This window comes from Hemiscyllium ocellatum, chromosome 22 (assembly GCF_020745735.1).
Source record: "Hemiscyllium ocellatum isolate sHemOce1 chromosome 22, sHemOce1.pat.X.cur, whole genome shotgun sequence".
NCBI lineage: Eukaryota > Metazoa > Chordata > Chondrichthyes > Orectolobiformes > Hemiscylliidae > Hemiscyllium > Hemiscyllium ocellatum.
In genome coordinates this window covers 24,124,116-24,140,099 of record NC_083422.1, presented here as the reverse complement: position 1 = coordinate 24,140,099, position 15,984 = coordinate 24,124,116, and the positions used below count along the sequence as shown (strand labels likewise).

The 15,984-nt window shown below is 41.9% G+C and overlaps 1 protein-coding gene across 2 annotated transcripts in view; it reads left to right on the top strand.

Annotated features, from left to right (window-relative positions):
• Positions 1-13,059: 13,059 nt before the first annotated feature.
• The window catches only part of pwwp2b (PWWP domain containing 2B), a 43,145-nt gene continuing 40,220 nt past the window's right edge, over positions 13,060-15,984 (top strand). For both annotated transcript variants that reach the window (XM_060841945.1, XM_060841944.1), the window contains exons 1-2: positions 13,060-13,123; positions 13,892-14,303. In XM_060841945.1, coding sequence (XP_060697928.1) covers positions 14,149-14,303 — 155 coding nt within the window. In that variant the 5' untranslated portion in view covers positions 13,060-13,123; positions 13,892-14,148. The remainder of the gene's footprint in view (positions 13,124-13,891; positions 14,304-15,984) is intronic.

Sequence of the window (15,984 nt, the reverse complement as noted above, 5' to 3'; positions counted from 1 at the left end):
AAATAATGTTGGGACCACGCACACAAAGGTAAAGGCAAAATGTTTCCATGCTGGCAAATTCAGAGAGGGATCTCAGTATGAGAAACCTCAAGAGATAAAATACTCCTTGATAATGTGACAGATGGGAATTGATGGTAAATTTTCAAATTAAGGCAGGAAATTACTTTTAAACTGTCACCTTTTGGTGCCAAGGAGAGATACAGCTGGTTATTACATTACAGGTTACAATTAATATGTGAGTCGAGAGTGCAGTGCTGGAAAAGCACAGCAAGGCAGGCAGCATCCAAGGAGCAGGAGAATCGACGTTTCAGGCATAAGCCCTTCATCAGGAATGCCCTTGACTTTAATCTCCAAGTCCTTACTTTCACACAATTAATATGTGACCCATACAATAATTTTAACATTGATGCTCTGTAAATATAAAAATGTACACATTGCTAAAGAAAAATGAACCTGAAGCTATTTCTCTTGCACTTTTCAGGACGAGGAAGCAAGAAATCAAACTTAGACAAGGAACACCAACTTACGCTGTATGAGAAGAGGTTGCTGATTGGATGGACTATGATTGACCTGGAGATGCAGCATGAAAACAAAATGTTGAGGATGATTTGCTTGAGGATTTTAGGGTTCTGAAAAGAACAAGTTGGGTAATAGAGAACACTTTTTGGTGGAGAATCCTAGGTCAAGGGAACCTAATGTTAAAATCAAAGTAAAGTCATTCAGAAAGGAGATAGAAAACACTTCTTTGTGCAAAAGGTAGCAAACATATGGAAATCTGTCCCACATGTTACAGTAAATCTATCAATAACTCATAGTTATAAATCGGAGATTAGCTGCTGAAGATATTAAAGAATGAAAGATGTGCCTCTTTATGTAAGTTTTCTCATGACCTCCAGATGTCTCAAAGTGTCTTTTAGTCAATCATGTCCAGTTTGAAATGTAATCACTTTTGTAATGTAAGAAACACAGCAGCAAATATGCACTTGGAAAAGTCCCACAAGAAGAATTGTGATAATGAATAGTTACATCTTTTTGTAATGTTGATTGAAAAATAATTTTGGACGCAAGAGATAACTCCCCTTTACTTCAAAGTTGGACCTTTACATTGGTCCAGTAAGAAGACAAATCCTTGGTTTAATGTCTCATTCGAAAGCTAGCACCCCACTCCCCCCACTCACCACCCTCCGCTCCCACACCACACCCATCCCCCCACCCCCAACATTCAGCTGTCATTCACTGGCTGACCTTTAATTCAATTCAAAAATGACACCTATTCATGCTCAAAAGTTTCTACTGTTGGTCATTAAGTGACAAATGGGTCACTCTCAAAATGTTGGCCAAATATAGCATGACCACATGAGGTCGTGCAGGATTTGCTTATTTTTCTTTCCTTCTATGGCACTGCTGTCCCTCAACATTGATGCATTTGGACACAAAATATGACACCGCTTGATGGACTATTTGCCAATATTCCAAATGACTTTGTTTTCTTATTTTATGGTCTTTTTGATTGTGGACCAAAGAGGAAAAAGAAATTTTTTTAAATGAAGGAAGAAACCTGACATTCATTGTAAGTCCTGGTTACACAGCTGTTTGTTTAAACAGTCATGGAAACCGCTTTCGCAGACAAACTGAAGCAACAACTGACAACAAGTAACTGATTGATCTGTGGACGAGTGACCAATTATCAATGATAAAGGCATCTCTCCTAACAACTACAAGGCCATTGGCTTCCCAGTAGCTCAACAGGTTGGGGTTGTGAATGTTCAGGGCAGAAGCTATTGAACTTCAGGAGGCAGTGGAGCAATGTTTTTAATTAGGTCATTTGATGGAAGTGTCATCGGTTAGACCCAACACTTATTGCTCATCCCCTAATTGCCCAGGTGCAGTTAAGAGTCAACAATATTGCTGGAGGTCTGGAGTTGCATTTAAGCCAAGAATGGCAGATTTCCTTCCTTGAAGAACATTAGCAAATCAGGGTTTTTATGACAATTGACAATGGTTACCATTTGGGTAGCGTTTTATTTGAAATTTTACTTGAATTCAAATTCAGTGTTAAAGGTAATTAATGTAATTCCCCTTTCCAGTTGCTGTAAACTGTGACTTTAAATTGATAAGTCAAAGACCTTTGTGAGCTGGAACCAGTGCCTCCTACAAGCAAGTGAATGTCTCTTGATTGACTGAGAAGTAATGTTCTGATGAGCAAAATATCATCTCCACTGTCCCTGCAGACAGGGTCCTCTGAACAACATGATTGCCAGTGCTGGACACTCCATTTAGTGGCATTATGCACAATGCCGGCAGTCTGGGATATGTGAAAATCTCTTCAGACACAGCTTTAAGAAAGTTGCTCGTGCAGACAGCAGCTGGGAGAGCTGAACATTTGTATACAATACAGAAGAGAAACTCATGGCAAGATCAAACAAGGCAGAAATTATAGTCAATGCTGGAATCAGAAGATCAGAAGACTGCTTGGAACACTCTCAACCTAGTGTATTCATCATCAAAGGCAATTACAAATTGCATTGGGAGCCGATGGTCTGGAAGAACAGGCCCAAGTTGGGGTTCAGTTGAAGATTGAATGAACACTGGAGGCTCTGTGAGTTTAATGGAAATCCCTTGTGGGCATGCAGAAAGCTTTAAAAAGCTGCATGATTTATAGGCTGAGAAATTGAAAAGTAAAAGAAGTATTTACAGCTCAGATCGAGTTTAGCTATTATAGCAAATAGACACCACACAGCACAGCTACAGTAAGGGAAATCAAGGGCCACAGAAACAATTTAAGACTGGATCACAGACACAGAAACACTACTTAGCATAAATTAAAGTGATAAATAGTCAAACTAAAAGCCTAAGCAGACACACTTTAAGAGAAAAAATGTTAGGAGAATACTAAGACACCAGAAAAAGTAGGAGATCCATTGCTTAAACTGTGGTAAACGCTGTAAGCACATACTTAAACTGCACACAGCGGGACACAGGAAAAATGTGAAGCAACAGGGTTTATTGAATAACGACTACAAACAATTGGAGTCATCTAAGAAAAGCTGGTACCTGAATGGGATTCATCTTATCAAGCTTCAGAAAACAGGATTCAGTAAAGCTATTGAGACAAAAGGATTCAATCTACCTTTCTTCTAATTTATCCAGTTGCAGTTCAGACCTCCATGGTCTATATACTGCAGTGGCTGGAGAAACTGGAAGTGAATATGTTGGCATAGATTAAGTTTACCAATCTGTAGGCATGCACTTTCAGTTCAGCTGTGCAACTACTGAGATGGAAAGTTGGATTGAATCACTTATTCAAGCCACAGACAGTGGGATCAAATCAGTCTGGCAGAGTCTTTGCCAGATTTAGTAGTCAAAAAGAAGATTTGACTCGAGAGAAAGTTATTTAGTTCTTAAGACATAAACCCAAAAAGAGGAACATGAGATACCAGTTCAGAGAGTAAGGTGAACATCAGATACTAACAGTCGATGTCAGCACTGTGGAATGCAGAGACCTCAGGCACAAGCACTGCCCAGCTATTATTGGATATTGTTCCAGATTTTCTGGGGAGTGTCAGTTGTCAATAACAAGTTGCATTCAGTAGCAAAATTCCAAATCCCAGCCATTTTTCTGCTCTATGTTTCATTGATTATTGAACACTGTTCAAATATTTTTGACCAACTCATATGCTATATTTAGTTTTTCATTGAAACTCAAAGCTTAGGCTGCAAACATAGTCGCTGAGCTTACTTTATAGTTTTCTTTCTTTAATCATTTTAAGGGGTTCTCTCATCTCATGTCCATATATTAGTGGCAATCTCATACAGTTGCCACTCCTGCTCTTCTTTTTTCATGAAAGAAGGAAGCCTCAGATTTCTGACAGGAAATGCTGCTCAGGGTTGAGTTTTTGGAGTATTCGGAAGTGCATGGTAACACAGGGCTGAGTCAGCACAGTTTCATCAAGGAGACATCATGCCTGACAAATCTGTTAGAATTTTTTGAGGAAGTAAAAAGCAAGATAGATGAAGGTGAGTCAGCGGACTTGATCTATTTGGATTTCCAGAAGGCCTTTGACAAGGTGCTGCACATGACACTGCTAAATAAGATAAAAGCCCATGGTGTTCGGGGTAAAATATTAGTTTGGATTGAGGATCGGCTGACTGGAAAAATATTTTTTCTGGCTGGCAGCTGGTGACAAATGGAGTTTGCAGGGGTCAGTGTTAGAACTACAATTATTCACGTTTTACGTTAGCGATCTGGATGATGGAACTGAGAGCTTGTTGCTAAGTTTGCAGATGACAAAGAGAAGTGGAGGAACAGGTAACGTTGAGGAAGCAAAGAATCTGCAGAAAGATGTGAACAGGCTAGGAGAGTGGGAAATTGTGAGGTTACGCACTTTGACAGGAAGGATGGGGCATAGATTATTTTCTAAATGGGGAAAGGCTATGAAAATATGAAGCACAAAGGGACTTGGGAATCCTGGTTCACAATTCTCTTGAGGCAGTTAGGAAGGCAAATGCAATGTTAGCATTCATTTCAAGAACACTAAAATACAAGAGAAGAGATGTATTTCTGAAGCTTTATAAGGTTCTGGTCAGACCACATTTGGAATATTGTGAACAGAGTTGGCACCATAGCTAAAGGTGGATGTGCTGACATTGTACAGGATCAAAAGAGGTTTACAAAAATGATTCTGGAAATGAAGGGCTTGTCATATGAGGAGCAATTGAGGATTCTGGGTCCTCTGTAGTCGAAGGAGTTAGGAAGATGAGAAAGCATTCTTTTTGAAACTTGCAGAATACATAGAGACTTGGATAGTGTGGATGTTTCTATTAGTAGGAGAAACTAGGATCCAAGAGCATTTCCTCAAAGTGAAGGGATGACCCTTTAGAACTGAGATGAGGAGGAATTTCTTCAGCCATGTGGTGGCGACTATGTACACTAATGCTACAGAAGGCTCTGGAGACCAAGTCATTGAGTGTAGAGATAGAACCTTGATAGTGTGGAGTTCACACCAACCCTCCGAAGACTAACACATCCAGACCCATTCTCCTATTACTCTACATTTACCCTGATCAATGCACCTAGCCTACACATCCCTGAACACTATGTAAAATTTAGCACTGCCAATTCACCTAACCTGCACATCTTTGGACTGTGGGAGGAAACCTGAGTACCCAGAGGAAGCCCACGCAGAAATGGGGAGAATGTACAAACTCCACTCAGACAGTCGCCTGAGGTTGGAATCGAAGCCAGATCCCTGGTGCTATGAGGCAGCAGTGCTAACCACTGAGCCACCATGCTGCCCTCCACTAAGCCACCATACCATGTGTTTAAGACAGAGATGGATAGGTTCTTGATTAGTAAGGAGATCAAGGGTCATGGGGAGAAGACAGAAGAATGGGATTGAGAAACATATTTGCCACGATCGAATGGCAGCATGGGCTCAATGGGCAAAATTCTGCTCCTATACCTTATGGTCCCTCAGAAAGGCTGATGGATCTCACATAGAGCCGACAACAGTCAGCTGCCGTATTTTGAAACTTAAAGGTCTGACAGACACTTTATAACATCTGCTGACAAAAGTTAAGTACCTGAGGTAGGTGGTTAAGGTGCTTGGAGGATCGGGTGTCAAAAGGATGCCAGGTAAATCAAGTGTCAAGCAGGTAGGATATTGTGGTGCCAGTTAAATAGAGGTATCAATTTGATAGGTTACCAGCTGGGGTAGGGATAAGGTGTTAATGTAAAAGATGCATGGGAACACATGTTAAGGTAGGTCAGAACAGGCAGGAGAAATGGGGCTCTACATAGAGGTGGGGAAGGTAAGTGTAGGGAATGGGATGTTATGGGCCCAGTGGTGGGAGGATCACTCAGGTCTGGAAGGTGGATTTTATCTTAGCTATCCTGTCTTTGATAATATCTCTTTAAGTTATTAACATAACACTTTAGGTGAACTTTCCTCCTATTTGCAAGTATTCTTTACATAATTCACATAATGCTTTATGATATGATAAGGTCCAGTGAACCTTGACTTTAACGGGTCTCTAGAGACAGGTAATAATGCTAATACATTGTCTCCAGTAGCAAAATTTCCAATCCTAGATTTTTTTCTGCTCCAGTTTTCATTGATTGTTGAACACTTTTCAAATACTTGGGCTGAAAACATAGTCATAGATTCATAGACTCCCTACAGTATGGAAAGAGGCCATTCAGCCCTTAGGTCTGCACCAACCCTCCAAAGACCATCCCAGACCATCTCCATGGCCCTGCATTTATCAGGGCTAATTCATGTAACCTGCATATCCCTCGGCATTGCAAGCCAGTTTTTGCATGACCAATTCACCCAGACCGCACATCTTTGGACATTGGATTGTGGCAGGAAACTGGAGCATCCAATGGAAACCCATGAAGAGATGGGGAGAACATAAAAGTTCCACACAGACAGTCACCTGAGACTGGAATCAAAGGTCCCAGAGCTCTGATTTATTTTTTTCTTCTTTAGTCATTTTAAGAGGTTCTCAAAACTTACGTCCATATATCAGTTCTAAAGGACTGAATCATGTTGATTTATTTCAGCATCCCAAATAGCAAATAATCATAAGTGAATTCTTTTACTCCATTCAAGAGACTGTTTCGGACAATAGCTCTATTCAGGGGCTTCCAAATTTGATACCATCTTTCTAATGTTCCTTGAAATTTTGGGTGGCAAGATGATGATGTAAGTTGTTTTAATTCCTGATGAAGGGCTTATGCCCGAAATGTTGACTCTCCTGCTCCTTGGATGCTGCCTGACTGGCTGAGCTTTTCCAGCACCACACTCTTTGATCTCTAGCATCTGCAGTCCTCACTTTCTCCAAATTGTTTCAATTCCCAAAGTTTATTATTTTCTTGGATATTTGAGACATAACATTTGAACTTTGTAATGATTGCATTTCTTTGGGTAATTCATATCTTGTAAAAAAAAATTGAACTCACTTGTCATCTGTCAGTTTATATTTTTTACAAAAGGCACTGCTCTTGAAAATCCTGTCAACTCATTTATAATTGTTAAAAAATACTGATTCTCACTCCCAGTTTTAGGTTAGGGTCCTACACAGCATATTAAGGCCCTCGCAAACAATTCTTCAAAAGCTTGCATTAGAATTAAAAGTGCAGGTTTAGGTTCACTGGCACCACCCCCCACCTTTTCCTCCGCTACATCGGTGACTGTATCGGCGCTGCCTCATGCTCCCACGAGGAGGTTGAACAGTTCATCCACTTTACCAACACCTTCCACCCCAAACTCAAATTCACCTGGACTGTCTCAGACTCCTCCCTGCCCTTCCTAGACCTTTCCATTTCTATCTCGGGCGACCGGATCAACACGGACGTCTACTATAAACCGACTGACTCCCACAGCTACCTAGACTACACCTCCTCCCATCCTGCCCCCTGTAAAAATGCCATCCCATATTCCCAGTTCCTTCGTCTCCGCCGCATCTGCTCCCAGGAGGACCAGTTCCAATACCGTACAGCCCAGATGGCCTCCTTCTTCAAGGACCGCAGATTCCCCCCAGACGTGATCGACGATGCCCTCCACCGCATCTCCTCCACTTCCCGCTCCTCCGCCCTTGAGCCCCGCCCCTCCAACCGCCACCAGGACAGAACCCCACTCGTTCTCACCTACCACCCCACCACCTCCATATACAGCATATCATCCGCCACCTCCAAACGGACTCCACCACCAGGGATATATTTCCCTCCCCTCCCCTATCAGCGTTCCGAAAAGACCACTCCCTCCGTGACTTCCTCGTCAGGTCCACACCCCCCACCAACCCAACCTCCACTCCCGGCACCTTCCCCTGCAACCGCAAGAAATGCAAAACTTGCGCCCACACCTCCTCCCTTACTTCTCTCCAAGGCCCCAAGGGATCCTTCCATATCCTCCACAAATTCACCTGCACCTCCACACACATCATCTATTGCATCCGCTGCACCCGATATGGCCTCCTCTATATTGGGGAGACAGGCCGCCTACTTGCGGAACGTTTGAGAGAACACCTCTGGGACACCCGGACCAACCAACCCAACCACCCCATGGCTCAACACTTTAACTCCCCCTCCCACTCCACCAAGGACATGCAGGTCCTGGGACTCCCCCATCGCCAGACCATAACAACACGATGATTGGAGGAAGAGCGCCTCATCTTCCACCTGGGAACCCTCCAATCACAAGGGATGAACTCAGATTTCTCCAGTTTCCTCATTTCCCCTCCCCCCACCTTGTCTCAGTCGAATCCCTCGAGCTCAGCACCGCCTTCCTAACCTGCAATCTTCTTCCTGACCTCTCCGCCCCCACCCACTCCGGCCTATCACCCTCACCTTGACCTCCTTCCACCTATCACATCTCCATCGCCCCTCCCCCAAGTCCCTCCTCCTTACCTTTTATCTTAGCCTGCTGGACACACTTTCCTCATTCCTGATGAAGGGCTTATGCCCGAAACATCGAATTTCCTGTTCCTTGGATGCTGCCTGACCTGCTGCGCTTTTCCAGCAACACATTTTCAGCTCCATTACAAGAAATGTATGGTGTGTCTTGAAAAATTCAATCACAAAATGCAATGTTGGTCAAAAAAAAAGTATTAATATTTTACCTTGTGTTTTCCTAATATCTTAATTATTCACCCTTGGAATTTCATGAGAAATCATAAAAAGAAGTATGCTACTCAGATGGAACTGCTACCTGCTGGACTACTATCTATTCTTCATTGCCTGATATTCAAGGGACCTCCATTTCCTCAGTAGTGCTTTCTCTTTCAAATAATCCTTTGCCATTGTTTTGATTCCGTTTCCAAATAAGAAACAATCCACAATGTTCCTCTCATAACATTTCAGCTTATTTTATCATTGTTTGTTGCCCCACCAGCCTCAGTGAGGCCAATATCTTTGAACCATAGAATAGAATCATAGAATCCCTAAAGTGTGGAAATAGGCCCTTCGGCCCACCAAGTCCACACAGACCCTCCAAAGATTAACCCACCCAGGCCCATTCCTCCAGCCTGTATTCTATATTTACCCATGATGATTGCACCTCACCAACACATCCCTGAAAACTATGGGCAATTTTGCTCCACCATCTTTGGATTATGGGAGGAAACCAGAGAACTCAGAGGAACCCAACGCAGACATGGGGAGAATATGCAAACTCCATTCAGTGCAGTCACACTGGGGAGACAGCATTCACCTGCTCCGTATGAGGGAAAGGATTTTGTCTACCTCCTTTTCAAAATAGTGCCGTCATATTTGCTATTTTCCTATCTGCCCCAGAGGGCAGCAAATTTTTGAAAATTACTCCAAGTGAAAAGGAGGAGGTGTGGCTCAGGTATAGACAGCTGGGATCAAGGGAATCCTGGAAATGTAAAGGCAATCCAGAATTTATTGAAGAAGGAAGTCAGGAGGATGAAAAGGGGACATGGAATAGCTTTGGTTAAGAAAATTAAGGTGAATTCAAAAACGTTCTTTCAGTATATTAAAAGAAAAAGAATAACTAGAGAGAAAATAGGACCCAGGGTGGGACAGTGGCTCAGTGGTTAGCACTGTTGCCTCAGAGGGCCAGGGGCCCAGGTTCGATTCCAACAGCTAAGTCATTCCCCAAGATAAAATAAAGTCATTCCACAGGAATTAGTTGCACAACTTCAACTATAAAGTTTCACTTTACTAGGTCACTCTTCGATCCAACTCTGCAAAATAATGTTGGATTGTAATCGTCATACTGGAGGGACTCACTGATATCTTCAATCTCTCCCTCCTACAAGCTGAAGTCCCCATCTACTTCAAGAAGATCACAGTCATCCCAATACCAAAGAAAGCAAATGCAGCGTGCCTTAATGACTACCACCCAGTGGCTCTGACCTCCATGACCATGAAGAGCTTTGACAGGCTGGTCATGGCTCACATCAACTCTAGCCTCCAAGCCTGCCTTATTCCCCTGCAATTTATCTAATGACGTAACAGGTCTATAGTGGACACCATTTCCCTAGTCCTGCACTCATTCCTGGAACATCTGTGCAACAAGGACATCTACATCAGATTCCCACTCATTGACGACAGCTCCACTTTCAACACCATAAACCCCTCAAGACCTATCTGAAAACTCTGACACCTAGGTCTTGCTCCACTCTCTGCAACTGGATCCTCAGCTTCCTGACCCATAAATCAGAATCAGTGAAGGTAAACAACTGCACCTCTTCCACAATAACACTCAACACTGCAGCCCCCAAAGGATGCTTTCTTACTCCCCTACTGTACTCCCTGTACACCCATGACTGTGTAGCCAAATTCCAAACAAATGCCATCTACAGGTTTGTTGATGTTACAACCATGGTAGGATGGGTATCAAACAACAACGAGTCAGAATAAAGAAAGGAAATGGAGGGGTTGGTGGTGTGGTGCAATGGGGTAACAACTTCTCTCACAACATCTGCAAAACAAAAGAACTGATCATCTACTTCAGAAAGAAATGAAGAGAACATGTACCCATCTACCTCAAAGGAGCAGAGGTTGAGAGGGTTGAGAGAGTCACATTCCCAGGAGTGATGATAACTGGCAAACTGTCCTGGACTTCCCATGTAGAATGGGTGAAGAAAGCACAACAATGCCTCTTCTTCCTCAGGTAGCTTAGGAAATTCAGCATGTCAGTAAAGACCCTCACCAAGTTATATAGATGCACCATAGGAAGCATTCTATCTGGGTGCATAATGGCCTGGAATGGCAACCACTTTGTCCAGAACTGTAAGAAACTACAGAAGGTAGTGTGCATAGCCCAGACCATCATGGAAGCCAACCTTCCACCCATGGACTCCATTTACACTTCTCGCTGCTGCGGAAAGACTGCCAACATCATCATCTCACCCCAGTAATGCTCTCCTACAAACTCTTCCATCAAGTAGAAGTTACAGAAACTTGAACATATACCAATAGGTTCAAGAACGGCTTCTTCCTTGCCATTATTAGATGAATGATTAGACTGTCAAAGGTCAAATATTGTTGATCTTGCTTCACAACCTCCTGTGCTGTATAATCTGTCTGCTTCATTCTGTCTAAAGGGGTAAATGTAGAGCAATAGGATAGGGGATTGAGTTTGGGTGGGATACACTTCAAAGGGTCTGTGTGGACTTGTTGGGCTGAAGGACTTGTTTCTACACTGTAGAGATACTATGATCTATGATCCAATGATCTGAATGTCCTTGCTTACTATGATCTGCCTGTTCTGCTCAATAACAAAACTTTTCACTGCGCTTAGGTACATGTGATTGCAATAAATCAAATCAAATTAAATCAAATATATATTTCCAAACAATATTTTCTCCTTCATTTACTTATCTGGTGGAAAATTTGTATCGTCAGCCAGCATTAGCAACTGACTTGCTACCATGTCTCTAAATGTTGTTCATGGTTTTCTCCTTGATTTAATGAATAAGAAGATAGCTCTCCCTTCAAGACAAAATATTCAGAACACCAGTGGTCCAGTTCTCTTTACAATACTTAAGGAAAAAAATTCTTGATTATCCTATGTCATCAGTATCTTCTTGGTAGATGCTAAGGAAACAGGTCTCCTTTGTACTACAGCCACAGTTTTAATATACATCTCCTTTTCTGATGCGTTCTGTTCTGAGCATTTCTTAGGCATTCCAACACCACAATCAGTCTTTCATTTAATTTTCACCCATTGGCTTTGGCATGTTCATTCTTATTGCAATAGAATGATGTTACTTTCTTGATTCACCTTTAGATTATAACTTTTCTCCTTTATTATTTTGGCATGCTTCTGTTTGTTCCATAAAACTAGTACCTCTTGCATGTGCAGAATTTTATTCCTCCAGTTTCCTGGTGTATGCCCATATGGCCATCTCTCCACATGCAATTCTTTACACAAGGTATCACTAAACTCTGCCAGAATGGCTGCTTCTTGGATCTTTGATACTTGAGACTTACCTAAATAAGTCTTATGATTTGCTGGAATACTATTTAATACTTTCATTATCATAATTTCTCTTAAATTCATAATTTTTTAAATCTCTGTCTTCAGTGATCAACATAGCATTTACTTTTGCTCCAGCAAATTTTACAAATGTCTGATGAGGCTTACTTCTTGTATTTACTTGATTATTAAGCTCCAGGGACAAACTCATAAGCATTGAGGATTGCTTTCTTTTTAACAGTCCCATGGTCTGCAGTTGTTCTTCTGACAGGCTAGCATACAACTTCATAGCAAATGGAAGAGCTTGTTTGTGAAGGAGGGAGCCCACTGAAAGCCACGGAACACATGACGAAGACTTGTCAAGAACATATAGAGGCAAAATCAGGGTATTGTTGAAAGTCTGCAAATCTTTCAACTGCTTATCCTTTGATTCCACAAGCAGCATCTACCCCTATGTGACAAACTCTGCAGATTGAACTTTGGACAGTTCAACCATTTCAGAACCCATTAAATCTCAGTGGAATCAGTCACCCGGGATCCTCAGGGACTGACGAAGAGATTCATCCATTACGTCATCAATCCAATTATCTTTCAAAATGTGACACTGGATTGAACAAATACATAGCAAACTTGCGAACTGGTTGTCCAATACGAACATTAAAATTATGATAGTGCAGGGTTCCTGATTGAGAAGCCATCTGCTGACTTGTTTTGTTTCGTAGTTTTTAAATTGGGGCGTATTTGTAAATAACTTTCACACATTTATTTGGGCCACATCCTAGTCTGTTGTTTTTAAATGGTTGAGGACAAACTATTGCACGAATATGAATGATCTCATTTTGGCTTTGATTTATCTCCTTGGAGTTTTCAGAAGTTTAAGAATATTTATGTTGGCAATGAGTTGTCAAACAGCAACACGGGCAAAGGTGAATTAATTCGCTCGCAAGTGAGCAAAATGTGTTGGTGGCATCATAACTAACAATAATAAGTGACATATAATGGAGCCACAAGAGGACGCTATCTGGTGCTTCCGCAAGACATCGTTTGTATCGCCTTATTAGTCATCTTGCTCATTAGGCCACTGTGGGGCGTTTGGTGCTGGCAGCTTTAAAGACTTCAAATGGTGTACCTTCAGGAAATCGTCTACGTGTAGTGTTCAGTCGGTGCATTCTCAGGTATTATTTATTGCTCTTTTTACACGATGGCGTCTTTTTTTTAGCTTTTAAATGCGATCTGAGGCGTTTCTCTCAAAGTAAACATCTATTTAATCTCTTCCTGATTTGTTGAAGGTACATATATCTCGGTTTTAGAATGACCAGTTTAAAGTTTCTTGTTAATTGTACAGTACAGACTTGGATGTATTTACTTATTGTTTTAAAACAGACGTTACGAAGTAATTTAAGCCTAATCTTACAGGACGAAGTAGAAGAGTACATATTTAAGCACTATACTTGCAGCACAATTATCTTTTAAAATGATTGCATGGGTCCTTTAAGATGTTGGTAGTTGACTACACAGTGATCTAACCCTGCTTGCTGTGTTCAATAGGCCTGTGACCAACACAAGAACCAGATTTGAGCTGACGTCTATAGATACCTTACCGTATTTATTAAAGATCTTGGAACACTAATTGGTTATATTCCATAATTGAAAGCTATCTACATAAAGAGTCGAACGCCAGCAGCTGTTTAGAAGTGTGATATGTGTTTCCATTATGAAAAGAATGAACACAGCTACATCCTAATTAAGTATGGCTCTCAATTTTCCCTAAACATTTCTGCTTGGATGAGGATTATAGTTTTGTTGTGTAAATTGCATAGAGAGCTTGAGGAAGTGGATCAGACGTTGGGGGCGGGATGAAAGGTGTTTTTGTTTATGTTATTTTATGTGAAATAGTGAATTTGTGTGTGTTTTTCTCTTCTCCCCCCACCCCCTCCCGACAGGAGCTGTTCTCCAGCAGCACAGCCTGCACTCCAAGCTTCTGCTGCACCGCTGCCTCGAGCTCCGGGGATGGGGCGCATGCGCCTGCCGCTTCGCTCCGGGCCCTGTGACTGAGCTGGCCTTTGATTGACAGGTTGAAGGACGAGGCGCGGGCACGTGTCGGCGCTCGCTCCCGCCGCCGCTCCCGCAGCGTCTCCCCACCCCTCCCCCCATCCCCCTGGTCCAGGGCCCGCACCTCGGCGTTACCCCGCCAGCGAACATGGCGGCGCTCAGCCCGGAGCCCGCAGCGGGGCGGCTCCGAGCGGGCGCCCAGCTCTCGGTCACGGTGGAACACGTCGTCAGCGGCACCTTGGTGGTGTCCACCAACTTCGGAGGAAGCAGCTTCACCGGGATCCTGATAGATATGGCCAAGAAGTAAGTCCTCTTCTGCCCCCAATCCCACCCCCCCCCCCCCCCCCCCCTCCACACAGCCTGAGCTGGGAGTCACCTAGATTAGACTGTGAGCACCAGGCCTTCAACAACACCAGGGGCAATGAGTAACTAACATCAAATTAAAATACACACTCAGATTTGACCCTCCTCATAAAATAAGGGGTTTTTTTTCTTTAGAAAGTAATACTTAATGTAACCTACTTTATAACAACGTGGAACTATTTTATGTCCAGTACCACCATTCTGCCTGACCATTTGTATTATTGGCACACACTTAATGGAATTCCCATATTTTTACTTCCCTACTGCCTTTCCTATATTTTGGAAATTTCACCTAGGAGAATATCAAAGTTGGTTTTTGTTCTATACAGGTTTTGTAATTAAGTGCTCTTTCACCAACATAAATTATCAAAATATTATTTAGGAAAATTAATGTACAGTAAACTGTTGTGTTGGCTGTATGATCTTCTTGCTGTAAATGTGTTGCTGTTTAAAGCGCAGCAGGTCAGGCAGCATCCAAGGAACAGGAAATTCGACGTTTCGGGCAAAAGCCCTGATGAAGGGCTTTTTGCCCGAAACGTCGGATTTCCTGTTCCTTGGATGCTGCCTGGCCTGCTGCGCTTTAACCAGCAACACATTTTCAGCTCTGATCTCCAGCATCTGCAGACCTCACTTTTTACTGTATGATCTACTTGTTTGTTTGTTGATTGACGCCATTATCTTTGATTTTTCAGCAACTTTTTTTTAACAAATGGTTTAGTTTAAATTGCAATAATTTGCATTACCACTTACTGGTCAGTACATGGACCCATCTTTCATTTATATGCAGTAAGGTAAAGATCCATATGTAATGTGCATCTTAACCAGGCATTTACTTGATTAATTAGTGTAATATATTGTAAACACAGACATCACATTTTATTTTATCCCCTTTGGTTGAATAAATGTCATATCAATTTATGTCTTTCACATACTATCCCTAACCTAAATCATAAACTAATGTACTGCATTTGTAAAGTTTGTTTTATTGTGGCAAAAAAAATTGGAGCTGTTTTACACTGGCTGATGCTATACATTAGTACTTGTTTAAGGATAACTAGACGTGATGCACACAAGATGTTCTGATATCCTGTTGCTCTTTCCATTGTGGTAAGAATAATTTGTTGGCTAGATCAGTGCATTCTTTTAAAAGTTGCAACAGCAAAAAAAAATGATACCTCAAACTGAGAAGCTTTAGATAGCTGTAGTGACCTCTGCCTCTATAGTTCAGAGACAGCAAGCTTTTTATTTTTAAAAAAAGTAAGAGTTTAACTTTATTATTTTTGATTTCCCTGAAAGGTATACATGGTTCTTCACTGTTTAAATTATACAATTTGATTCAGTTCAAATTGTGCTTGGAGTACTACTGGCGTTGAATATTCACTATATGTGTGCCCTACCATTTTTAACCCTTTTGTCAGGTTGGTGTGAGTCAGCAGGAATTGTCTTCTACATTCTTTGCAACATTGGGAATGGTTATATCGTTTTGGGCCTCTTGTTCCCCTTCACAGTCTCCCTCTTTAAAATAATAAATTCAGGACATGAAAAAAATCTGCAACAAACTCAAACTTAAAATGTTCATTATAGTGGAGCAGCTGCTGTGCAGTTGCAGTCCTTTTCCCTG